At 53.1% G+C, this 26186-nt stretch overlaps 2 protein-coding genes across 3 annotated transcripts; one reads left to right on the forward strand and one right to left on the reverse strand.

Moving 5' to 3' along the window:
• Positions 1-9706: 9706 nt before the first annotated feature.
• LOC109757676 (dehydrodolichyl diphosphate synthase CPT3) lies at positions 9707-13108 on the forward strand. The gene is made up of 3 exons (XM_020316509.4): positions 9707-10076; positions 11640-11706; positions 11817-13108. The coding sequence occupies exons 2-3, from the start codon at positions 11683-11685 to the stop codon at positions 12699-12701; spliced, it is 909 nt and encodes a 302-aa protein (XP_020172098.1). The 5' UTR covers positions 9707-10076; positions 11640-11682; the 3' UTR covers positions 12702-13108.
• An 8194-nt stretch (positions 13109-21302) lies between these two features.
• LOC109757678 (uncharacterized) lies at positions 21303-23998 on the reverse strand. 2 transcript variants are annotated; one of them, XM_020316512.4, is made up of 2 exons: positions 22722-23998; positions 21303-21563 (listed from the first exon to the last, which is right to left on the reverse strand). In XM_020316512.4, exon 1 carries the CDS (start codon positions 23847-23849, stop codon positions 22734-22736), a length of 1116 nt encoding a protein of 371 aa, XP_020172101.1. In that variant the 5' UTR covers positions 23850-23998; the 3' UTR covers positions 21303-21563; positions 22722-22733. The 2 variants fall into 2 exon arrangements, with proteins under 2 accessions (XP_020172101.1, XP_020172102.1); XM_020316513.4 differs by having other exon boundaries at positions 21358-21563; positions 22726-23998.
• Positions 23999-26186: the final 2188 nt, after the last annotated feature.

Below are 26186 nucleotides of genomic sequence, written 5' to 3' on the forward strand. Positions count from 1 at the left end.
GACGCAGGCTCGTCGGAGATGCGAGTCTCGCCGAGCAGATCGGCGAGGCAGCTCGCTGCGCAGCCATCGTCGACGCCTTGCAGCGCGTCAAGGCAAACGCCATCGGGCGCAGCAGGCTGGCTGCGCTCGCGGGGGAGGAAGAGGGTTCCCGTCCAGAACAAGTCTCCGGACGACGGTGCACCTGGCCCCACGGTGGGCGCCAAATATCGGGTGGTTGGTGCGACATATGCCAAGGGATGGCTTATCATTGTGGGAGCCAATAAAACGTCGCCGGTGCCTGGAAACGGGATGAGGCGGAGACATGCACGCCGGCGGATCTTACCCAGGTTCGGGGCTCTCCGAGGAGATAACACCCCTAGTCCTGCTCTGTGGGGTCTCCGCATGATCACTAGATCGGTGAAAGTAGCTACAATCGCTCCTAGAGCTGTTTGGGTTCAAGGGAGAAGAAGAACAAGGCTAGCTCTATCTTCTCTCTGTCTATGGTGTGTGTGCTATGCTTAGAAGCCAACTATGATCAGAGGCCAACCCTTTGCATGGGTGCTCCGGGGGGTTTATATAGGCCTACCCCCCGGGGGTACAATGGTAATCCGACTGGGAGCTGGCCCCAGCCGTCAGTGTCTACGCTTGCCGGCTTCTCCGCCGGCAATTGGGTCCCGCCAGCTGGTGGGTCCCGCCGGCTGCCGGCTCCTTGGTCGACAGGCCGGCCCCACCGCCTAGGGTCTTGTCGGCGGCTGCTTACTGTAGCCTCGCCTCTGATGACGAGGGCTTTGTCGAGGTAAGCGTGGCTACAGTGGGCCGCCTCGGGGGCTATCACTGTAGCCTTACCTCGTCTTGTCTCCTTAATGGGGCTCCTGCTTCGAGGAAGGGGGTAGCCGGCTTCTGGAGGCCGGCTACGCTCTTGGCCGACTGGGAAAGGCCGGGCCGCCTTCACGCCTCTCTCTGGCTAGAGGGGCCCGCCGCCCGTGGGTCGTACGGGAGTCGGTCGTGGATGACGTCGAGGCTAGCATGGCTACAGTGCCGAGCCGCACGGGGGACAGCCGTCCCGTACGGCTTCCTGTAGCCATGCCCGCCTCGGGCTTCGGGGGTAGTGGGCCGCACTGTGGCCACTCCCCATCTTGTCGCCGTTATGTGGGAACAGCTTTGGTGGTTGTGGTCTCGGCCGGCTCCTAGGAGTCGGCGTCCTTCTTGGCCGGCTTCTTGGAGTCGGCCACCCCGTAGTCGTCCTGGGGAAGGGTTGCTTCAGGTTGGGTCGCCTTCCGGGAGTCGGCTTCAGAGGTAGCCGGCCAGGGAAGGCGGCCCAATGCTCGGAGTGCTTGGAGGCCCGATGGCCTGATAATTTTTTCAGAAGAACCAGGGGCAGTCGGTTAGGCTACCTGTGGTCATTTACTCCGACAATAAAATTGAAAGTCAAAGAAAAATGGGGGTCGACTCGAACCAACCAGCGGTTGGATGGTTAGAGGGACAATGGTATCCCCAGCCCATCAGGGTTCAAGTCCTGGTGCTCGCATTATTTCTGGATTTATTTCAGAATTTTCTGCGATGCGCTTTCAGTGAGAGAAGATGTTTCCTTCAATGACGAGGCGCCTACGGTGACCTTGCAAATCTCAAGATGATATGGCGGCTCAGTCTTTCGAAGGTGCTCATAGGGATAGGGTGCGCGCGTATGCGTTCGTAGGGGTAAGCATACACGCACATGTATGAGCGTTTGCATCTGTGCTGCTGCTGTGTTCAAAAAAGAAAAATGGGGGTTGACGCCCGACCTATGGGATGGGTCGATGGGACTACGAGCCTAATTGGTTTGCAGCCAAAAATTGGCAAGCCAACTATTGGCGCTTACCAAAAATTGGCGGGCGATTGGTTCGGCTCGAACCGTGGGCGCGCCAACACGCGAGCTAGCCAAATATTGGTGGCCTCACGCACCGCTTCCAGAACCAACTCCTGCCCCCACCGCTCTCCCCTCACGGTTCGCCCCACCAGATCTAACCCTGTCCTCCTCCTTCGCCCTAACCCCATCCCCTAGCGCCTCCTTCCACCGCCCCTGCCCCTGCGCCACCGGTGACCAGAAAAGCTCAAGGACCTCCGGCGGGAAGTCCTCGGCCAGCTGCCGAGCAGGGCCAGATCCACCGGAGCAGTCAAGGTTAGTTCGTGCCCAAATGTCATGGGACTTCTCTTCTTTCCCCGTGTACTGTACCCAATCACCACTCTCTCATCTGACTCCACAAGCGGATGTACGTGCTTATTGTTTCTAGATGCGAGTGCGTATGTGCTTATTGTTTGCTAATATTTTCTCTGTCTTGTACTCGGAACGAGATTCAGGCACGAATCAGATTATTAAAGTGCCTTACATCTGCATAAATTTCAAGCTAAATATGTTGCTTAAAGATCCTGGACTAATTGATGCTAGTATATCAGTAGAACATGTCCTCTCGTACTTTGCTTCTGCATGGTGGGAGGGCTGGCACCTAATACTCTTCTAATTGATTTGAGGGCCTAAAAGACAGAACAGTATCATCTTGCTTTTGATTGACTACAGAAGTCACCTACGAAGCACCGATACTTCAGAAGTTGCCGTATCGCCGTTCAAAATGTCTCCGATACGCCCGATACTGCTTCGATACGCGTATCCCACAAGTATCCCCTTTTCTTATTTAAAAAAAAGAAAAAAATTCAGATACGCTGGCGATACGCTAGCGATACGGCTGGGACACGGCGAGCGCAGAACGCAGCCTGAGCGAGCCCAATAGCCCATGAGGCCACGACCACGACCTATTCCTCTGCCTCTCTCGCGTCCTCTCTTCTCTGGTCGACTACACTGAGACCTAGGGTTCGAGGGCGACCCAGGGCCGCCGCCGGCGCTGCCTCCTCCTCCGCCTAGAGCGGCTCACTGCCGGCGCTGCCTCCTCCTCCGCCAAGAGCGGCTCACCGCCGGCGCCCCCACCCCCTGGAATCGCCTCTTTGCCTGTGTCTTCTTCTCTTCTCCACTGCCGTGCAACTCGAAAGGTAAAGAACAATTACCTCGAGCCCCTAGTGATGTACTGATGTGTGCTTGATCTTGATGTATGCTTGGCTGCTTGCTGGCTTTCATTAGGTAGTAGTATTACTATATTAATTTGGATCTGATGTATGCTTGGCTGCTTGATTTTGATGTGTGCTTCATGTTTGGTTGCTTGCTGGCTTACGTGTATGCTTGCTGTGGTGCTACTTGCTGATGTTTGTGGGATTAAATTATTACTTGCTGATGATGTTGCTGATGTCTATAGAAGTAGAACATGTAATTTTATTAATTATTTATATATATACTTGCCGTATCGCATATTGTTATTTCTAGAAATTGCCGTATCACGTATCACCGTACTCGTGTCGCCGTATCGGTATCGCCGTATCGATGCAACGTAGGAAGTCACATACCTCTGCATATATGTATGATGTACTATGGAACATATATTGTCGGAGTAATTGGACACGGGTATCCCGAAGACGGCAAGACAATATTTCAAGACATCGGGGCTAGCAAAGCCCCTCAGTCCGACTGCCCGGCCGCTCCTGCCGGCTCCCCGTCCGACTGCTCCACCCGGCTGGCTGCCCGGCCGGCTGCCAGCTGACCGACTGCGCCGACTAGCCGGCTGCCGACTGCAGTCCGACCCGGCATCGACAAGACCCCGATGAGACGGCCATACCACGGACAAGACAACCGTACCGCAACACCGTCATGTATAGTGTCACTTGTCCCCTGGCACTATTCATGAAGTGACCTAGGGGACAAGCATGACATGCACCATGCCTTGCTCCCATACCTCCACTTAGCTTAGATACAAAGCTACCCTCTCCTATAAAAGGAGACACACATCCATCCATCCGTGCATGGACTCACACGCACACAACAAGCAAGCTAGCTAGCAAGAGAGCTAGCTAGCCATCCATCCATCCATTCCGACGGGCAAGCATGCCCAAGCACCACATGCGGCCATGCTCATGGCCGACCACTAAAGCATGCTTTGTGCATGCATATATGGAGCCAGATGCCCATGGCACTGCCCCCAGATACAGCTCTAGGAGCACTTTGTACTGCCCGATGTACACCCCAGATATATATACTCAGACATGCAGGAGTAGGGGTATTATCTCTCCGGAGAGCCCCGAACCTGGGTAAACTAGCGCGTGCTACTCGCTTACTCGCTCCCGGTCCTATCAGCAGCAGTCTTACCCTCACACAAAGCCCTTGTGGCATCTGTCGCCTCACACCGCCCCCGTGAGAATACCACGACAGTTGGCGCCCACCGTGGTGCGGTACTATGCTACCGCGCTGCTGCTGGTTTCGCAGTCCGGGCGGGACCATCTTCGCCATCGCCACCGCGGCGTCGCGCCGTCCCTCTGATAGCGGTCGAGGGCTCGATATCGACACGCCCTCGGAATGGCCGCGAGGGGCGGCGCGTCCTCGCCGTCGGGACCATCTTCGTCATCATCACCGTGGCGTCGCGCCGTCCTTCCGATAGCGGTCGAGGGCTCGATATTGACACGCCCTCGGAATGGCCGCGAGGGGCGGCGCGTCCTCGCCGTCGGGACCATCTTCGCCATCACCGCCGCGGCGTCGCGCCGTCTCTCTGGTATCGCTCGGGGGCTCGACTTCGACCCGCCCCTGGAGCGGCCGCGCGGGATGGCGCGTCTTCGCCGTCGGCCTCGCCTTCGCCATCATCGTCGCGGTGTCGCACCGTCTCTCCGATAGCGCTCGGGGGCTCGACTTCGACCCGCCCCCGGAGCGGCCGCGCGGGACGGCGCGTCCTCGCCGCCGGCTTCGCCGCCTTCAAGACAGATAATAGCCAGATATTGCCTATACACTACCCATACAAACACTGACCATGCCCAAACAGTGGCGTTGGTTTGCTACTGCTATCTCCACGCTGCTCACTCTGCTCCGCGCGTTCCGCCTGAAACCACCGCGGCCGTGGCAAAATCCAGTAGCACCGGTGCCGCGTACCTAGCTCCTCCGCCTCCTTGCTCCTCCTGAGCAGCTGCTGCCCACGAGCTCCTCCCGCGCCTGGCCTTCCTCCGAGCGCGTGCGCCGCTCGGCCCCTGCTTGCGGCGTCCGGCTGCAGCCCCGCCTGCCGCTTGCTGCTGCGTCCCCATGGCCGCGCAGCCTGCCGGCGCCGGGTCCGCTTGCCGCTTCTCGCCTGGGCCGGCTCCGCGCTTGGCCACGCGCCTCTTCGGCCGGGTTCGCTCGCCGCCCTTCGCCCAAGCCGGCCGCCTGGGCAGTCCTGCGCCCGACTTCGCCCTCGCACCGGCTGCCCAGTTCCCGGACGCAGGCGGCCCATCGCCCGGACTCCGACTCCTCCGCCCTGCCGCTCCCACGGACGCGCGTCCGCTGCGCTGCGGACTGCCGCGTCGTCCCCCTGCTCCGGCGAGCACGTCCACGGCCGCGCGCCCGCGAGCCACCCCCGCTCCCTCCGCGCGCTCGCATCACCACGGACCGACTGCTCCGCGTCCCGCCCGCCGGCTGGAAGCTCCAGCCGGCTGCGCCTCGTTGACCGCAGGCCCGCGCCGCTTCGCCGGCTCGCCGCCCGCGCGTGTCCCGTCGCCGGCTGTTGCGGCGTCCCCTGCTGCCGGCTCCCGCGCACCACGCCGGGTTCAGTGGCGTCCCCTGCTACCGGAGTCCCCCGCCTGCGCCACTCCCGCGCCGGTCCGCCGAGTCGCCGGGAGCCGGCCTCCGCATCCGGCGCCCGCGCACAACCCGGCGCCGGCTGGGCCGCCCTGCGCCGGTTCCTCCCCGTGCCGACTTCCTCGCACGCCGCCTCGAGTGGGAGGCCGTCCGCCTCGCCGCTGTAGCCGGCCTCCGCCGCCCCGGCCGACTGCGGCTCCACTCCCGCGACCGGCTGCGCCGGGCCCGGCCGGCTCCGGCCCCCTCCTCCGCCTCCGCCCACGGCCGTCTGCTCGCTTCGGCCGGCCCCCGCAGTCGCCGCGCCCGCCTGTGGCCGCCTCCGCCTCCGCCCATGGCCGACTGCGGCTCCGCTCCCGCGCCGGCTGCGCCGGGCCCGGCCGGCTCCGGCCTCCTCCCCCGCCCTGTGGCCGACTCCCGCTCGCCCCGCGCCGGCTCATCCCCACCTCCTCGCCGCGCCCGTCAGTCACCTCCGCTGCGCCCGGCCGGCTCCGCTCCCTGAGGCACCCGCTCGCCGGCTCCGCTCCGACGAGCCGCCCCCGTCCGGCCGGCTCCGGGTGGCCGCCCCGTGCCCGGCCGCGGCGCCTCCGCCTCCTGGTGGCCGCTGCTCCAGGCCGGCCCCTGCGCCCGCTCGTTCTGCTGCGTGCTGGAGACAGCCACTAAAAGAAGAAAGGAGTAGAAGCCGGCTGGGAAGAAAAGTCAAGGGCCGACTGCCCAAAAAAAAGAGAAAGAGGTCGGCTGGGACAAAGAGAAGAAAAGAAACACCCGTCCGGATAATTCGTCCGCCTGCTTCGCCACTCGGACGGTCACTCGTGATCCGCGCTGTCGGCAGTGCCAAGCCGGCTGGTCTGCCTCCGGCTCCGACGGCACACCCAGCGGGTGCGCTGACGCGCCCCCGCGAGGAGAGAAGACAAAGCAGTTGCCGGAGATCCGGCCCGACTGCTCAGCAGTCGGCCCGAATCTCGGGGCTACACCCAGCGGGTGCGCTGACGCGCCCCCGCGAGGAGAGAAGACAAAGCAGTTGCCGGAGATCCGGCCCGACTGCTCAGCAGTCGGCCCGAATCTCGGGGGCTACACCCAGCGGGTGCGCTGACGCGCCCCCGCGAGGAGAGAAGACAAAGCAGTTGCCGGAGATCCGGCCCGACTGCTCAGCAGTCGGCCCGAATCTCGGGGGCTACACCCAGCGGGTGCGCTGACGCGCCCCCGCGAGGAAGAAGGAAGACAAAGTCGCTGCCGGAAGATCCGGCCCGACTGCTCAGCAGTCGGCCCAAATCTCGGGGGCTACACCCAGTGGGTGCGCTGGTGCGCCCCCACGGAGACAAGAGAAGAGTTTCGTCCGGCCGCCAGCAGCCGGCAGAAGAAGAAAAAGGGCGCCGCAAGACACCTCGCCGCCTGGCCGGTCGAGCCTGACCGGCCGGGACCCTCCTTCGAGCGACCGGGGGCTCGAAGGCTACACCCAGCGGGTGCGCCGGCTCTCTTCGGCAAACTCCGCCTCGGCTACACGAAAACCAATGTGAGCTCCTCACCCGCAGATTTTTTCACCGCGAGAGCACGGATAACCTCGAGCGATGCTCGGGGGCTATCTTCGCATTTCATTACAGTTGCATCACTGTTCGCCCCGGCGCCAGCCAGAGTTGGCCCGGGGGCTGGCCGCTTGGCCTGAGACGTTAGTTCCCGCAGACGGCTTAGTAGCGTGCGCGGTATGAAAAGCCCACTCTTAGTCACAGACCGCAGAGCGGCTGTCCGACTGGCAAGAGTGAACGCTGAAGGCCACCCACGCGAAAAATGTCCGGGAAGAAAAACGCTTCGGGCGACCCGACCGTTTTCTTTATGAGTATCTACTCGGTTAAATTCGCTCCCAGAGTCTGAGTATTGTACACTCCACTCCGCGGCCCACTCTCAGCCACAGACCGCAGAGCGGCTGTCCGGCAAGCGAGAGCACAAGCCAAAGAGCGGAGGGAACATGAAAAAGATTGAAGGGGGCTCGGACGAAACCGAGTCGGCACCCTCTGCATAAAACTTGCAGTGCTAAAAAGCAATAATTTGATATATCTGCATTGACTAACTTTGTGTTTTGCATGATCATTTCCATGAACACTCGCGAAAAAACCTCCGCCCGACTTTGCCAAGTTGCCCGGAGGCTTGGGGGCTACTGTCGGAGTAATTGGACACGGGTATCCCGAAGACGGCAAGACAATATTTCAAGACATCGGGGCTAGCAAAGCCCCTCAGTCCGACTGCCCGGCCGCTCCTGCCGGCTCCCCGTCCGACTGCTCCACCTGGCCGGCTGCCAGCTGACCGACTGCGCCGACTAGCCGGCTGCCGACTGCAGTCCGACCCGGCATCGACAAGCCCCGACGAGACGGCCATACCACGGACAAGACAACCGTACCGCAACACCGTCATGTATAGTGTCACTTGTCCCCTGACACTATTCATGAAGTGACCTAGGGGACAAGCATGACATGCACCATGCCTTGCTCCCATACCTCCACTTAGCTTAGATACAAAGCTACCCTCTCCTATAAAAGGAGACACACATCCATCCATCCATGCATGGACTCACACGCACACAACAAGCAAGCTAGCTAGCAAGAGAGCTAGCTAGCCATCCATCCATCCATTCCGACGGGCAAGCATGCCCAAGCACCACATGCGGCCATGCTCATGGCCGACCACTAAAGCATGCTTTGTGCATGCATATATGGAGCCAGATGCCCATGGCACTGCCCCCAGATACAGCTCTAGGAGCACTTTGTACTGCCCGTTTAGACATAGAATCCTCTAAACAAAGGCGCACATATTAAAATAAATAGAAATCAATACTATTTTCTTAGTATTATTTGAGAATATCCATTTTTTTAGTAGATTATTGCTTGTACACCCCAGATATATATACTCAGACATGCAGGAGTAGGGGTATTATCTCTCCGGAGAGCCCCGAACCTGGGTAAACTAGCGTGTGCTACTCGCTTACCCGCTCCCGGTCCTATCAGCAGCAGTCTTACCCTCACACAAAGCCCTTGTGGCATCTGTCGCCTCACACCGCCCCCGTGAGAATACCACGACATATATATTCTTTGAATTTTTTTTGATGTATTGACAGATTATTAACTATCTGCTGGTACATGCTTTGCATTGGTTTTCCATTTTCTTTTATGCTTATTATGCATCTTATCTTTACTCAGATGGATAATGCTCAACAACAATATCTATATTACTGTATGTGGAAGCAAAGCACACTACTTGTCCTTTTTGTAATGTTGGTCCTTTGGTGGAGCAAGAAAAAAGAGAGGAAGAATGGAGCTAAACGTGTCAAGTATGCTCCACTTGTGAAGAGAGATATTTGGAGGAGTAGTGAACTAATTAGACTGATCGACACCTCGGAAAGGACGTGTTTGCGCCAGCTCAGGATGTATCCGGCTGTTTTCTACAAGTTGTGTGCTCACCTTAGGGACAAAAAGCTTTTGGCTGACACAATTCATGTGTCCGTAGAGGAGCAGGTAGCTATGTTTCTGAAAATTGTTGGGCAATATCACACTCATTCCTCTGTAGGATTTGCATTGTGGCGATCCGAAGAGACAGTGAGTAGGTATTTTAACATCGTCCTACGCGCCCTTGTGAAGTTAGCCCGTGAAATAATCTGCACTCGGTCTACAGATACACATGCTAAGATCACTACCAACCCAAACAGATTTTATCCCTACTTTGAGGTAACTCTACCAGTGTGTTATACTAGTTAATTTCCAAACTAAGTTCATTCTAATTCACACAAGTTTAATTTTTTTTCTAGGGATGTATAGGGGCAGTAGATGGCACCCATATTAGGGCACGTGTGCCTTCAAAATATGTGGACAGGTTTGATGTCTGTTGCCGTGCGTGCGTTCGTGCCCCGGCAGACAGTCTACAAATGCCAATCAAAGGACGTCACGATGTAATTCCACAACCTGTAGAAAATTCCGTGCGTACGAGATCTACGGATTAATCTCTGCCGTGGCTTCCACCTGGGTAGGAAGTCGTCACGATCTAGCAGTATCAGTCTGGAGTCTGGACCGATGCCGATCAGGAAATAGACGGCTGTGATGCGTCACGGCGGAAGTCGCCGTCTGCCGGGGCACGAACGCACGCACGGCAACAGAAAGGAGAGAACCTTCGCGAGCTATCGCTCCGTGTCGCGCCGCCCGCCTCCCGTCCGGCTCCCCTCCCCCTCCCCCGCCGTCGCCGTCGCCGTCGCGCTCGTCCTGGCGAGATTCCGCACGAGCCCAACTGCCAGCCACTCGCTGTCCTGCACTATCCCGTTCCACTACAAGTTCGCCCGCCGTCTCTTCTTGCACAGCTGAGCCACTTGCATCCTCGGGCTCAGATCTCTCATCCAAGAGTCCCCCCGGCGGCGCCCCTCCTCCGCCCCCGGACCGTCATCCCGCAGGTAAGCTGAAGCTGACCTCTCTCCGTGGTCGCTCCATGGGCGGGCCGCGAGTCGCCTGCCCGTGCCCGCCATGTGTTCGATGGAATAGCCATGAGGTTGATGTGTATGCGGTGCACGCGTGTGCTTTTGCTTTTCTTGAGCTGCTGCTGGCCATCCCATCCTGATTGTTACGGGTGCTGCTTGGAGGCTATCCGATCGGAATTAGTTGTGACTGAGCAGCAATTTTGAAGCTTCTGCCGATAGGAATTTGACCATGTGGGTAAAGAAAAAAAAAACATGCTTTGTGGTATGTGCATAAGCTAAGTAGTTTCAGCAGGAAAGTCGCTTGTTCAGGAAGTTGATTACATGTTGTTGTCTGGATAGGTGCCCTGTTAGCTGTTGCTGCTAGCACTGTTTTTGAGTCGCGCGACTAGTCGTCAACTAGTCCATGAGTCCCACTGCACGGTTTTAGCTCGGTTTTCCGTGAATTAACTGGGCAATTCTCTTCTTCTTTATTAATGATATGAGGCAAAGCTTTTGCCTCTGTTTCGGAAAAAAAAAAAAGAGTCCCACTGCCAGATGTCGACTCAACCTCTCGACTAGTCGAGACTAGTCGCGACTAGTCCATCGGCCAGGCACGACTCGTCAAAAGTCTCTACCCAAGAACAACTCGTCAATCATCGACTCGAAAACCTTGGCTGCTAGTCTCAATCCCAGGGGACCTCATCGTTGTGTCACTTTAGGCGATCTTTTGGGCAGCTGAAATCTGGTGCTGCAAGTCTGGAGTCCGTCTTTCCGTCCCAGTTCCATTTTTTCTATAGGATCTATTTGATAGTACAAGAAGGATCACGTGTCTTTTGTACGTGTTCATACAGTCCTGGAGGAACTCTGTGGCAGGGAGTCCAAGACAACAGATCATCTGCTCTTTACCTGCTGCCGCGTCGCGCACGTCTGGTGTGCCCTTGGCGTCGACCGTGGCCTCCACTGCGGCGATATCTGGGAGGTCCCGTCTCCTCCTCTTGCACCTCAAAAGCACTGGCCTGCTGTGCGACTTCTCCTTGAGCGAATTTGGAATCATCGGCACGATGTGGTGTTCCAAAGCAAACGTCCTGCTGTCAGCCGTGCCGTCGCCGCTGCTGCCGGTGACCTCAAACTTTGGTCCTTCCGCCTGAAGCCTGAAACCGTGGAGACCTGTCAGTTTGGAGCCCATTCCTCCAAAACCTGGACCTGTGATCTCCCTGTAGTTCTGCTTATTTCTTTCCCTGCCTGAACTTTTGTTGGGTAGAAAGCCACAAAACTCTTATCTGTACTCTCCCAGGACTCTGGGTTTGCTGCGTGAGAAATACATATTCAGGTGGGGCGTCTTGCCCCCCGGTGACTTCTCAAAATAAAGAGAAGTCCTGGGGGAAGCATAAGCCATGAACTGTTGCCTTGACATCTGCTTTTCTTCTCAGTGTCGATCTCACTTAATCCCGTAGTACTTATAATATACATCTCGCACACATTTGCTGATGGTGATCGTTCACTTGTTTACCTTTCCCATGCAAGGAAGTCTGAAACCTATGTTTTTTTTCCTGTTTGCAGGTTTGAGATCGGTGCATTGCTTGGTTGACCCCTACTTGTGGAAATGCTTGATTCACTTATTAGCCATGTAATAAGATCTTCAAACAGCTCTGACTCGTTTTTTGCTGTGCTGTCATCTTCACTTTATCTGACACTTAGTAAAAGCACTGATGTGCCATATTTATCTTGTTGGCCCAGGACCCAAAGGTGTTGACTGAGAAGAAGCCTGATGAGATAATTGCGAGTGGTGTTGTTGAAAGTCTGCAGAATTTTCTGCGCAAGTGCATCATAGCTGTCCTCTCATATGGCCCAATGCCTAAGCACATCGCGTTTATCATGGACGGGAACCGCAGATACGCCAAGTCCAGAAGTATCAAGCAAGGCACCGGTCACAGCGTGGGCTTCGCTGCTCTAATGGCAAGTCTTATCTACTGTTACGAGATGGGTGTCAAGTACATCACGGTGTATGCATTCAGCATCGACAATTTCAAACGCGACCCTAGTGAAGTCAAGACCTTGATGGAATTAATGGAGGAAAAGATCAACGAGCTGTTGGAAAACAAGAACGTCATCAACAAGGTTAACTGCAAGATCAACTTCTGGGGGATCCTGGACATGCTTCCTGAACCAGTGCGGCTGGCGGCCCAAAAGCTGATGGCGAGCACCGCCGAGAACACAGGACTGGTCTTCTCCGTCTGCATGCCGTACAACTCAACCTCAGAGATCGCCAACGCCGTCACCGAGCTCTGCAAAGAACGGAGGGATATGATGCAGGGGCAGCAGGCCAGCGGCCGCAACGGCCGCCCTGCAAATGGCGGCGCATGTTCGGATATCTCGGTGTCCGACCTGGATCGCCACATGTACACCGCCGGCTGCCCAGACCCGGACATTGTGATCCGGACCTCGGGCGAGACCCGGCTGAGCAACTTCCTCCTGTGGCAGACGACGTTTAGCCATCTGCAGAACCCAGACCCCCTCTGGCCTGAGTTCTCCTGGAGGCACCTCGTCTGGGCGATACTGCAGTACCAGAGAGCCTACCCGTACATTGAGCAGAACAAAGATCTGGCTAAGAAGCAGCTGTGAGTGAGGGATCTCATCTCCTTCGGAAGGAGATATATGCAGATGTTAATCAAGAAGATACAATAATAACAGAACAGGCCTGGCATTGAAGCGTCAGTCTGTGAATAAGGGATCTGATCTCCTTTGGGAGGGGATAAGCAGATGCCATGAAAAAGATAGTACAGCAACCTGTTGAAAGTTGGCCTAATATTTTTCGTGTATGAGAAGAGTGTAATTATGGAAACCATGTGTATTATGATGTACTAGTACAATTCTTCGTTTTTGCTGTTGTGTTAAACGTCAGCAATATCTTGCCACCTAGGCTGAACACGGGAGCCAAGTCGAGAAAATTGTAAAGCTTTTAATGGTACCTGCCATGGTGACAAGCTTATGATTGTTGCTCCGGTTTGAATGGCACTGATGTTGGGGAAGAGGTTGTTCTCATGACCACAAATGGGCAAGGGGGAGCCGATTGCCATCATTTCGCCGCGCCGGAGTAAAAACGCCATTGCAGCCGCTCCTCCACCTCCCCCCCCCCCCCCCCCCCCCTCCTCTGCCACCGCCGCTCCACCTTGCCAACCCTGGATGGCCGTCGGAGCCCCGGCCGCTCCGCCGATGCTCGATCCCGAGCCACCCGAGCCATGACCGGCCCACCAGTGCTCGATCCCTAGATGCCGGATCCCCGGCCTCCTCACCAGTGCTCGATCCCTAGATGCTGGATCCCCGGCCTCCCCGCCAGTGCTCGATCCCGAGCCACCCGAGCCTCGGCCGCCCCGCCAGCGCTCGATCCCTGGTCTCCCAGCCGGTGCTTGATCCTGAGCCACTGAAGCCTTGGTCGCCCTGCTAGTGCTCGATCTCGAGCCGTCGGAGCCCCGGCCGTGCTTGATCCCAACGGCACCCTTCAGCAATGGCGGAGACAAGGGACCAGCAGGGGCCCTGCCCCCCTCCCCCCCCCCCCTAACATCTGAAATTTGCTGCTAAATTGTTGATGAACAATGTAGAATGAGTGATCATTTGCTGCTTAAAACCTATTGTCCTATTGTTTGGCCCTCCCCAAGCTATTTTGACACCACTTGGCCCCCTCGTCCAAGTTTCCTGGCTCCGCCACTGCCCTTCAGTGCTCCTCCCCAACACGAATAAAACCATTGATCCAGCACCGGTGGACGTGTGAGCAGACGACGAGAAGCAAGCCGGGCTGGACGACGAACGTGCGAGCGGATGACGAACAAGCAGCGTTCAGTTTTGGGTTCGGTACTAGTACCAGCCGCTTCGATTTAGGTTCGGTTTTGGATGCTCCATTTTAATTTAGTTTAGCCACTCCAATTTTGTTTAATTTTTTACATTTCGACAGTAAATTCAGTTTTGATAGTTAAGTTCATAGACAAGAATAGGTTCAGCTTTGGAGCCTTGACGTATTTTTACGTTTTTGGTGATGTAAAAAAGCATTTTTCAATAATGTATATTTTACTCCAACAATAGTTTGGTAATATAAAATACATCATCTATTGGAGATGGTCTTAGCTTTTTTTTAGAGGTTGAGCCTTGTTTAGCTTTTTTTAGTCTAAACACACTTTATTTAATTATTATAGTCCAAATACATTGGAATACAATTAAAGTCCGAAGGTTCGAGGAGCCACAAATGACGTCCTAAAAAAAGTCCCAAAACGTGCTTAGCGAGGCTATGTGCCTTAATATTAGTCTTAGGTCCCTCGAAAATGAAAGTACGAGACATGAATTGGGCTGAAGTTGATTTGATCTCCTTAAAGATGCTGCCATACACAATTGATCTTGATCTTTTTAAAGCGTTGGTTAGTTTTACTTGGGCCACGTCAACCAAAGAGAAGAAAGCTGGGGAGGCCTGAGCACCACATAAGAGCAACTCTAGCAGACCCCGCATCCGTCCCCGACCCGCAAAATAACCGTTAAAATGCGGATACGGGCCGGAAAACCTGCCCGACCAGACCCTGCATCCCGCTCCGGCCCGCAAAAAAATTTGAGGGGCGCGGCAAATTCCCGACCCCAACCCGGGAAAACGCGGGTTTCCCCCTCGCGGCTGCGGTGCCCTGCATCAGAGAGAAGCAGTTGGCGGGAGGGACATTTCGGCCCCGCGCTCTTTTCCCCCTCCTTCCGCCGCCGCCCGCCCTTGCTTCCGCCCGCTGCCGGCGATTCCGGCCATATATGCGGGCGGAATCGCGCCGCGGGGCCGCCCCACACCCTCCCGCACCGAGCCGCTGCATCGCCCCTCAGGATCCGGCGAGAAGAGCCGCCCCCCGTCGTCGCCGCCGTCGGGGATCGACCACCGTCGAGCGCGCCCCCTCGTCTCCGCCTGGGATCACCCGCCATCAGTTAGTCCTTTTTTGTGATTTTTGCGAGCTGTGTAGTTGATTGACGAGCCGGTGTGCGTGTAGATGGAGTTGAGCCCGTGCGAGAAGTTCTTGCTCTCCGATTCGTCCGATTCGGGCGACTCGGATGTTGAGACCATGCTTGTGACATTTCGGCAGCAACCATTAGTCATGGCGCTTGCCGTGAAGGAGCATGAAGACGAGCACCGGAAGAGGAGGCGAGGATCGACTGTCGGGCGTCTGTGCATTCCTCAGAATCGCCATCTTGGGAACGAGATGTTGATGCAAGACTATTTCACAGAGAATCCTACATATCCTCCGCACCTCTTCCGGAGAAGGTACCGAATGCGCCGATCCCTCTTTGTGAAACTTGTTCAAGCTTGCGAGGCAAATTGCCAGTATTTTACTCAAAGAAGGAATGTCGCGGGCTTAAAGGGATTTAGTGCATATCAAAAAATATCCGCAGCTATGCGGGTGATTGCATATGGCGTTCCGGCTGACTATGTCGATGAGTATCTTCGCATTGGTGAAGATAGCACAATTGAGTCTGTGCGTAGATTTGCGAAAGTGATCGTCCGTGTCTTTGGTCCTGAGTATCTTCAGGCACCCAATGAAGATGACACAAAGAAATTGATGGCATCTAATGAGAGGAGAGGTTGGCCTGGCATGCTAGGTAGCATTGATGTATGCATTGGAACTGGAAAAATTGCCCCAAGCCTTGGCAAGGAATGTATTGTGGCAAGTCTCGTGATGCAACAATTGTGCTAGAGGCCGTGGCATCCGAGGATTTATGGATTTGGCATTGCTTTTTTGGTATGCCGGGCACTCTCAATGATATCAATGTGTTGCAACGGTCTCATTTGTTTGCTAGGCTTGCTAGTGGTGATGCTCCTGCTTGCAACTACACTATCAATGGGCATGAATACACAAAGGGGTACTATCTCGCAGATGTATATACCCTCCTTGGTGCACATTTGTCAAGAGCATCAAAGAACTCAAAACAAAAAAACAATGTGAATTTGCAAGGGTGCAAGAGGCAGCTCGAAAAGACATTGAAAGTGCATTCGGTGTTTTGCAATCTAGGTTTGCCATTGTCCGTGGTCCTGCTCGTTTTTGGGATAAGAAAACTTTGAAGAACATCATGACATGTTGTGTTATTCTGCACAATTTGATTTTTGAAGATGAGAGAGGAATGAACTTAGAATTCTTTTACGACAATGTGGGTAGCCGTGTCAAACCAGCTAGACCGAAACCACATTAGAGCTTTTCTTCAGCATACAAGGAGATTGAAAATGCAGGCACACACTTTCAACTTCAGAAAGATCTCATTGAGCACCATTGGCAAAGGGCTGGACAATGACTAATTTTTGTATTCATTTGTATTTGTATTCATGACAAGTTTTGTATTGCATTATTTAAGTTTGCTACGGTGATTTGAATAATTATTTGTAATGCGAATGATTATTGTATTATGTTTGATTTAAATAATTCAGTTTGTTTCCGATTGTTGAATTATGTTGGATTTGATATTTGCGGGTTGATGATATGCGGGATGCAGCAACACAAAGAGCAGACCCCGCAAAGCCGACCCGTAAAAAGGTATATTCCTCCGTTTGGGGGGTCTGCATCTGTGCCAACCCGCAAAAACGGTTTTACACGAACTGTAAACGCGTTTTGCGGGCCGGCGAGACGCGGGTCTGGAGTTGCTCTAAAGGAGGCCTGAACCAAAGAGAGGCGACCGTGCGACGAGGTGGGCTGGACGGGCTCCGTTTGCCTGGTCAAGAGATGTCAGGCCGCGCGTTCGTCTTGCTCGTGCATTCCTGCCTTTGCCCTAGCTGGCCCGCCGCTCAAAGTTCCATCCATGCATCCAGCACGCCGTCACTTGTATTAGATCCCACGCGCACAACTCCTAGAAATCATCGGTCACGCCATGGCCATCGCGGAGACCTCGCCCCTCCACCGGGTAATCGACGCCCGCCGGTGGGACGCGGAGCGCCTCCTCGGCCGCCTCATAGTCGTCGTCCACGCCGCTTTCCTCGGCGCCGGCTTCGCGCCCCACGCCCACGGCGTCCCGAAGCACCGGCGGGTCCCGAGGCGGGTGGGCGCCACGGCCTCGACCCTGCCTCTCGTCTACGCCGCGCCGCGCCTGCCAGACGCCGCCGTCGCGCTGAGGATGCGGACGCACGGGATGCGGATCGTGTTCTACGTGTGCGTGCCCAGGCTCGCACTGCCAGACCCAGGACCAGGAGTGCACTGGGCGTGCGTGGACGCGCTCGCCGCGGCGCCGCTAATGTCCGGCGGCCTGGACGGCACGGCGCGCGCCCTGGCGGGCGTAGGCGCCTGCGGGCTGCCCGCGCTCTGGAGGGAACTCGCGGAGAAGCTGTGCCGGGGCGCCCTCGTCGACCTTTGCCGTGAGAACGACGTGGTGCTGTGCCGTGAGAACGCGTTCGTGTCGCTCCCCGGCGACGTCACGCTGGCAGTCCTGGCGAGGCTCGCCGACGTCTTGGACCTCTTGGGGGTGGCGAGCACTTGCACGGAGCTGAGGTGCCTCGTGGCCGACCACGACAGCGAGCTCTGGAAGCACAGGTACAAGGCCTTGTGCTCGCTGACATGCTGCGACGACTCGCCTGAGACGAGCTGGACGAAGGGGTGGTGCGAAGAGAAGCAGATTTTTCTAAACGAAGATGGTGTCACCTCCTTAGTAATAGACTTATGGTAAAAGCGTGATTCGTTCTATTAATAACTGAATTTGAAATGATATACTTAAGGCATCCTTAAGTTTTTTATTTTTATATTCCAATGAAAACTTTAGTTCTTATAAAGGATTAAATCATTTTCCTCTCAATAGCATATTGAGGAAGAATATACATTCTGGTGATTTGTATCCAAAGACTAATTTAAATTGCATCTAAAATAAAAATAGGATTATGAGTACAGAGTAAAGTTTGACGCAGCTAGAAAGCGTGAAGCGGCGGCATATGGCTATTGCGACAAACCTCGCTCTGGCCTTGTGCTTAAGTATTCATTACGATAATACATTATTATGCTAATTGCTACTACAATTTTATTTTCTTGACCGTTTTCAAGAGGACTTACAAAACTGACAATTGTCAGCTTAACCATCTGTCAAGCTCTGGGTCTCCATATTATGTATGCCTGGTATTTTTTGTAAACTGTTGTTCTGCGGCATGCGATTTCTAGATCTCATTTCAAGGGGCGAGTGGATATTGTGGTGTTTAAAGTCTGATTGGTTATTTTGCTTTACAGTTGGTTTAGTGCTGAGCTGCTGAGCATTGGAAACAAGCCACAGTGCTTACTCCGGGAAATTGTATTCAAGCACATAACGGGTTGAAGATTAGGACCCCTTTGAATTTGAACAAGACCATGCTCATTCTTTTTCAGAAAATGGGTGGTTTGGTTGTTGATACATTAATAAGATAAATTAGGTCGTAAGATCGAATCAATAATTTCATTATATCCATTTCTTGTACATTCTATTTTATATGGTATTTCATACCTTCTATTTTATATGATATTTCATAAAGAATAAACCATAGGGATAGAGTCTAGAATATAAGTAATAAAGTGAATAAAAAGAGGAAGGGGGCAATCCAAATGTTGCTAATATATTACGACCATCTGATTAATATTGAAATTCATGGACATTTTTGAATTCGTGAATATTTTTTGAATTCCTAAACATTTTTAAAAAGCATGAACATTTTTTAAATTCGCGAACAGTATTTCAAATTCATAAACATTTTTTGAAATCGCAAATATTTTTTAAATTTGAGAACATTTTTTGAATTCAAGAACCTTTAAAATTCATTTTTTATTTTGAAATCCCGAAACATTTCTTAATGAAGCAAAAAATAATAACAGGAAAGAAAAAAATAGGGGCGCCCGCCCCACACATGGGCCGGCCCAAAGCGCACACGGGAGGAGCGGGGGTGCCCGTGCCTGTGGAGCTCGCCACCACCACACACACAAAAAAAAAGAAAAATGGTTGCGCGTTGGAGGTCCAGCCACCGCCAAGTCGGTGGGTGCTACGTGCTCTAACGAGGTTGCACATAAAGTGCTCGTCAAAATGCCTTAAAGTGAAGAGGACTATTTGAGAGGTGTGGTTGTTTGGCAGAAAATATGGGAGGTCAAAAGAGTATTTGACAAAAACTATCACATTAGGGGTTGCCGTCCCACAGAACTACCACATTCAAAAAAGTGACTGATAACTACCAAAACTTTCTAATTTTATGACTAAAAACTACCACTTCTGAAAAATGGCCAGTTTAGACGATTTAAACACGTTTATGACATGCGGGACCCACCTGTCAGGGCTGACGTGGCGGCAAAGTCAATTCCGTTTATTTTGATCGTTGAGCTGACCGTTATGACAGCTGGGGCCCACACGTCATTCTTCTTCTTCCTCTCTCTATCTCTCTTCCCTGAACTCTCTATCCCGAGCCACCATGGCCATGCCACTCTCACCAGCGTCGCCGCCGCCAAGCCTACATCGAGCCACCACGGCCATGCCTGTCACCGCCACGCCCAGACTCAGTCGTCCCCTTCCCCAACTCCTACGCTCGCCCAGGTTAGCTCCGATGCGCAGTTGGTCGACCACGGCAATATGGGCGACATCGGCGAGAATTTCGTCGTGCTGCTGCTGCCTGGACCTCGGTACCGTGGCTGCCGGAGCAGAGCAGCCGTCGCAAGGAGCAGCGGCAAGCAACAATGGCAAAGAGCAGCAGCCGCAAGCAGCAGCATCGGAAAAGAGCAGCAGCAGCGGTGGCAAGCAGCGGGAAGGAGCAGCAGTGGCAAGCAGTAGCGGGAAGGAGCTAGATGGGCATGGCGTCGCCCGCCGTGGTTGCGGCAACCCTCCAGCCCTACCGTGTCGCGTGCAACACCTCCAGAACGGGGCTATGCAGCACTTGGAGCTCGGCCACTCTGCACACAGGAGCTGGCACGCCCTCGAGCTCGCCAGACCAATGCCAGCCGGCTCCAGCGACGAGCTCGTCGGCAGGGACCTGATTGCTTTTTCTAAAAAACTAAAAATGGCCTGATTGCGTTTTTATAAAACTTGCAAGGATTTGATTGTTTTTTTAAAAGTTATAGGGACCTGTTTGTTTTTATTTTTTTGAAGGGACCGACGTGTGGGCCCCACCTGTCATAACGGTCAGCTTAACGGTAAAAAAACGGAGTTGACTTTGCCGCCACGTCAGCCCTGACAGGTGGGTCTCGCATGTCATAAATGTGTTTAAATCGTCCAAACTAGCCATTTTTCAAAGTGATAGTCTTTAGTCACAAAATTAGAAATTTTTGGTAGTTATCAATCACTTTTTTAAATGTGGCAGTTCTGTGGGACGGCAACCCTTAATGTGGTAGTTTTTTGTCAAATACTCAGGTCAAAACTCAAAACAGACACGCGTGGTCTGGGCAGGTCCGCAGAAGTTTGAGAGGCCAGGTCACCTTAATCCTAGAATCAGAACAACTACTCAAAAGGCCACTACAGCAAAAACTACAAGAACCACAAGACAAACTATATCGACAGAAACCTGAATATGCTACACATTTGCTACGTATCTACTGGCATTCGATAGTTCGCTGGAAGGGATTCGCATCAATGGCTGCAGCGCCCAAGGCGATGACAATGTCGGTGAGATCCGTGACAGCAACCCAACAAAGGAACGCGCTGACAAGACAAATCACAAACCACGAACTAGGAACATCAAAACATGTGCACACATGAATCAAATGTGCATGCCAACAAGGAGATGAACAACACATAGAGTTCGCAAAAAGGTCTGGTGTGCAGCATTGGAAGCCATGGCAGTGGTCAGTGGAGACGACATAGTCGTCCACTGAAGATAAAGTAGTCATAGCAGTTAGTCAGAAGCTCGGGCATTCAACCCTTGTATGTCCAGCTCTCAACTAGTTCAAAATCAAAATCAATTCACACACACCACCACGCGTGCGTCATGAGCGAGTGTGCACGTTCTACTCTCTTTCCTCGTGCTGTAAAGGAGAGTAAAGTAGCTCTCCCTTCACTGGCAATCTGGGATTAAACTATGTACACATCATGGATAACTTCTAGATTTCTTATAACAATTACCACGGGACATGCGGTCGAAAGCCATAATGCATACCTAGCAATTCTACAGGTTTATGTCATATTAGCATTTCTATAAAAAACAGTAGACTAGTATAAAAAATGTAGAGCTCTACTCCCCAACTGAATTATGATGCCATGCTGGTCTAATTAACATGAAACACAAGCACAAAACCAAAATTAAATTAAACCATCTTAGTTGAAGTTTCATTTAACTAACATCAAACAGGTCTCATAACCGGAAAGGGACTAAATTCAGATTACATTGAAGCTATTTCCACAAAATAGACCATATATGGCTTGCAAAATAGCTACACGCTTCCATTCCCATGTCAATCGGAAAAGATGTACTCCGTACCAAACAACTGCTGCAATTCCCTTTCAAAAGGATGAGTGGATGACACCTCACGCTCCAAATTAAGTTACTTCTACCAACTTGACCTGAAATTCAAAGCTCTTGATTTATTACCTTCAGAGCACATATGGTGATTTTTTTATGGCTATGCATGAAAATGTAGAAACTAATATGCATTGATGACCTTAAAGTCACTTGATAGAGAAACACATCATTTTTCTTCACTACTACATACACAGAAATTGGGAAGCATGCTTGACGATTTGATCATGATTCATGCATTCCAAAGTAATCTAATACCTGAGCATTCTACAAAATTGTTCGGTAAAGAACAATGATGTAACTTAAGTGTGCCATTTTTACTAAGATAACTGAAGAAATATAGTGAAGCATACACAAGGGTGCAAATTATCCAATTCCAAGCCTTGATGTATCCTTAAAGAATTCAGCTGCTAACTACAGACTATAAGTGAAGTCTCAAATGACAAAAGAAATAGCAACAAGAAAAAAAAAATCAGCTATCTGAAATGATGGTGCCATTTCAAGACGTAATCACTTAACTCTCATGATATGTTTGTAACATCTGAGAAAAGCAAATCATGTAGTACTAATAAACAACTGAGTAGTCCCTTCTTAAACTTTTGATCAGTATATCAGTAGCCTAATAATTAAATCAACAGCTTCTGAAAACAAATCAACTTCTACGTCTACATGGTGGTGATTTCCAAACAAAAATCTGGAAAATAGGGGCACATTCATTGAAGTGAACAAGTCATAAATAAAGCAACAGATTTTAGAATATTGTGAGTTCTAGGAAAATAATCTAGGAAACTGGTAGGCACCAAGGAAGCTGGAGTGCCTAGTAACAAAACATGCATTGTACAACTATTTATAATACTAACAAATTCATGAAACTCTGCAATTTTCAGAACAGATAAACTCTGCAATTTTCAGAACAGAGAAACTCTATGCAATTTTCAGAAGAGAGAACATCATTATCCAAGTGGCTTGGTGAGCAATTTGCACAGGTAGTTAAATATCTAGATCGACCAAAGTAGAAACTAGATAAGTAAATCTAACAAATACATCCTTTGTTCCTAAATATAAGACGTTTTGGCAGTTCAATTTAAACCGCCAAAATATCTTATATTTAAAAACAGGGGTAGTAGTAGATTACATGCTAAATGCAATCAGGCATCCTGAAGTAGAAACAAGAGAAATAAATCTAACAAATAGGAGATTACCTACTCCATGCATCAAGCATCTTGAAGCTTCTTGTCATCATCTGCGGCAGGCAGAGGTGCCATCCGCAAAAAGAACGGAAAAGCAGGGCCTCTGTAAGGCCTATCCTCATTGTTGAGCCCATTGTTCAGAAAAATTTCCAGCTTGACGGTGTTGAGGTTGAGCACAAGAAGATAGGAGTCGGTCTTCCTTATGGACCAGAACTCCATGTAAACATAGCCGGCCCTCATCGCCAGGATGCGCACCCTCTTCATCCACTGGTCACGACGAAGCTTCTTCAAGTAGGGAAAGTGATTCAGCAGCGAGACCTCCTTCTTGACCACCCATCCACCATTGGCGTCACTGACCCAGAGCAGCACGCGTTGCTCTTTGCTGGACACGATGCACAGCCCGCCGTGCTCCGGCATGTGCGCCACGCAGTACGATTCGCCGACCGGCGCCGGCGCGGTCATGTACGACCACACCATGGTCTTCGTGTCAACCACCAATATCTCCTCCTTCGGTTCACAATAACAATCCTTCTTGGTGTTGGACCGCCAGTAGGCAAACCGCCCGGCGGCAATGCCGTCGGTGTAGGGCCAGGCAAATCTGTAGCGCACCGAGCCGTTCTCCACCCAGCTGCGGGTGCGGGAGGAGAAGACGACCGAGGCATCGTCGCCCCAGGGGTCGGGCTGTATGGCGATGACCTGGAACGAGGCGTCGGCCTCGTCGGCGACGATGGCGTAGCGGAACGGGCGGAAGTCGTGGGGCGGCTTGAAGAAGACGGCGGTCCGGTCGAGAGGGTCGTACACGGCGAGGTCCGTGCTGTAGCGGCCGAGGGAGAAGAGGAGGAAGCCGCCGTCGCAGCCACGGAGGCGCCACTCGTCGTCGTCGTCGACGTCGGGGTGGTGCATGAAGTAGAAGTCGCCGTTCGCCGCGGCGGAGGCCAGCTCGGGGTTGTTGCGAGAGGGCGCCTTGATGAAGCAGGTATCATGGTAGTAAAGGGGAAACTTCTCGCGGCCACGGTCGGTGACGAGGACGCCGACGAGCGGGGGCCTGCGGAGGGAGCCGAAGCGGCGGAAGACGGCGGGGTCGGAGGCCACGCGGCCCCAGCGCTTGCAGACGCAGGCGGCGCTGGCGAGCGACGCCATGTCGGGGAGGCGGCGTAGTACCTTCCCCAGGAGTTCGGCGCCGAGTGCGGCCACAGGCGGGACCGTCGGCCTCTTGACGCTCCCTCCCTCGCTCTACTCCCATGGCTCCATTTCTTCCTCGAGAGATTGGAATTTGGAACTCCGCAACCGCTCTCTCTTGTGAGGAAGGGATTTCCTTTTCATTCGCCTTTTAGCGCCAAGATGTTTCGGATGAATCGCGCCAAGATCGTTTCGCCTTACCGCCAAAAAGTCGCGCGCCGGTTTTTCGCGCGAAAATCATTTCGCATTAGCGCGAAAACGGAGGGCACCTCGGCTAATCTTTTACACCTGTTAATGTTTTGAGAAAATAAGTTCAGTTAAGCAATTGATTTGTAGGCCATGTAAGCATTATTTGATAATTAACAAAGCTAGCCATGAAGGCCTTTCCGTAAAAAAAAGCAATTGATTTGTAGGGATTGGCATACAAACACAGAGCAAACTTAGGTTGAGTAGACTAACAGGCATTATATATGAAGCGGCGATCGATTCCAGCGAAGATTCAAAAGAATAAATTGCATGGTTTCAACTCACTTAAACTGAGCAGGGATTTTCTTTTTCGGGGAACCGGCAAGAGCACTGCCTTTCATATTAGACGAAGAAAATAATGTTTATGTACATAGATAACATGTCTTTCTGGTGGGAAACCTAACAAAAACCCCTAACCATCCCGCAAGTTAGCTCGAATCAACCAAATACTGGCTGCCACCTGTGCCCGACCAAAAGGCAGGGTCCTCTGCTTGGTGTCATCAAAGGCGAGAGCAATGACCTCGAGGTGAGTGAGGCGAGTTTCATTGAAGATACGTCGGTTGCGCTCCTTCCAGATGTTCCAGATGGTGTAGAGGAAGCGGTCGCTAAGCCTTCTTCTGTTGTCTTTGGACAAAGTGGCGGTGAGCAAGTCCCACCAGTCATCCCCATGGGAGGGGGCAGCATGGGTGTGGCCCCAAGGGCCTCCCCAATCCAGGCCTGGACGTGGAACCAAACAAAAATGGCAAACGGGCAGTCCTGGCACAAGTGAATTGTCGTCTCCAAGGCTCGAGGGTCATGCGGCTCGCCGCGAACGGCCAGCATGTCCGCCGTGAGGATCTTTCCATGGAGCATGAGCCAGCTGAAGAACTTGCACTTGGATTCCACGTGTGACTGGAGAGAACCTGGGGAAGGTTCCATAGAATTCGGCCGAGTAGGCCGAAGCAGTGAAGTAGGTACCATTGGGGGGCCACCGCCAAGAGATGGAATCATCATGGTCCAGGGTCAGCGCAACCTGGGAGATACCCTATGTGAGAGCAATGAACTCCTGTAGTTGGGGTTGGGACGTCAGGCGGGGGACCGAACGGATCCACTTCTCCTTCTGGGGCTCCTTCATCTCCATTCTCTACTTTCTGGTGGCGATCTTGTAGAGTCCAGGGGTGACCAATCTTAGGGGGGCTCTTCAGATTATATGCGCAAAGCGAACTTATATATGAGAGGCGATTGAAAAAGAGGATGATGTCACGTATATCATGCTCGCCAGTCGGCAATCCACCTCCGCCCGCACCTCCTTGGATGACACCAACACATATGAGGGAGACATGCACATGTGTGCCTCCCCCACGTTTGTGTGATTGGGCTCCTTGATGCATGATCGACTGTGGTGCACGATGGGACACTGGCGAATGGGCGACACGTGGGTGGCGCGGATATCCGCCGTGAGCCACCCGCTACAGAACCTCGATATCGCCCCTTCGCTCCCATTCTCGATGGCGAGTCCAACCTCTCCCACTTCTGGGCGGCAAACAAAGCGCCTAGATCTAGGGTTCCTCTCATTTTCTGGTGGGAAGGAAATGTTGGGGAACGTAGCATGCAATTTCAAAAAAGATCTACGCTCACGCAAGATCTATCTAGGAGATGTATAGCAACGAGAGGGGGAGAGTGTGTCCACGTACCCTCGTAGACCGAAAGCGGAAGCGTTAGGTTAACGTGGTTGATGTAGTCGAACGTCTTCACGATCCAACCGATCTAGTACCGAACGTACGGCACCTCCGAGTTCAACACACGTTCAGCTCGATGACGTCCCTCGAACTCTTGATCCAGCAGAGGGTCGAGGGAGAGTTCTGTCAGCACGATGGTGTGGTGACGGTGATGGTAATGTGATCCGCGCAGGGCTTCGCCTACGCACTACGACGCTATGACCTAAGGAGTAAACTGTGGAGGGGGCACCGCACATGGCTAAGAGAACAATTGATGTGCCTTTGGGGTGCCCCCCGCCCCCGTATATAAAGAAGGGGAGGAGGAGGTGGCCGGCCCTAGGGGGCGCGCCAAGTG

This window comes from Aegilops tauschii, chromosome 7, assembly GCF_002575655.3.
Source record: "Aegilops tauschii subsp. strangulata cultivar AL8/78 chromosome 7, Aet v6.0, whole genome shotgun sequence".
NCBI lineage: Eukaryota > Viridiplantae > Streptophyta > Magnoliopsida > Poales > Poaceae > Aegilops > Aegilops tauschii.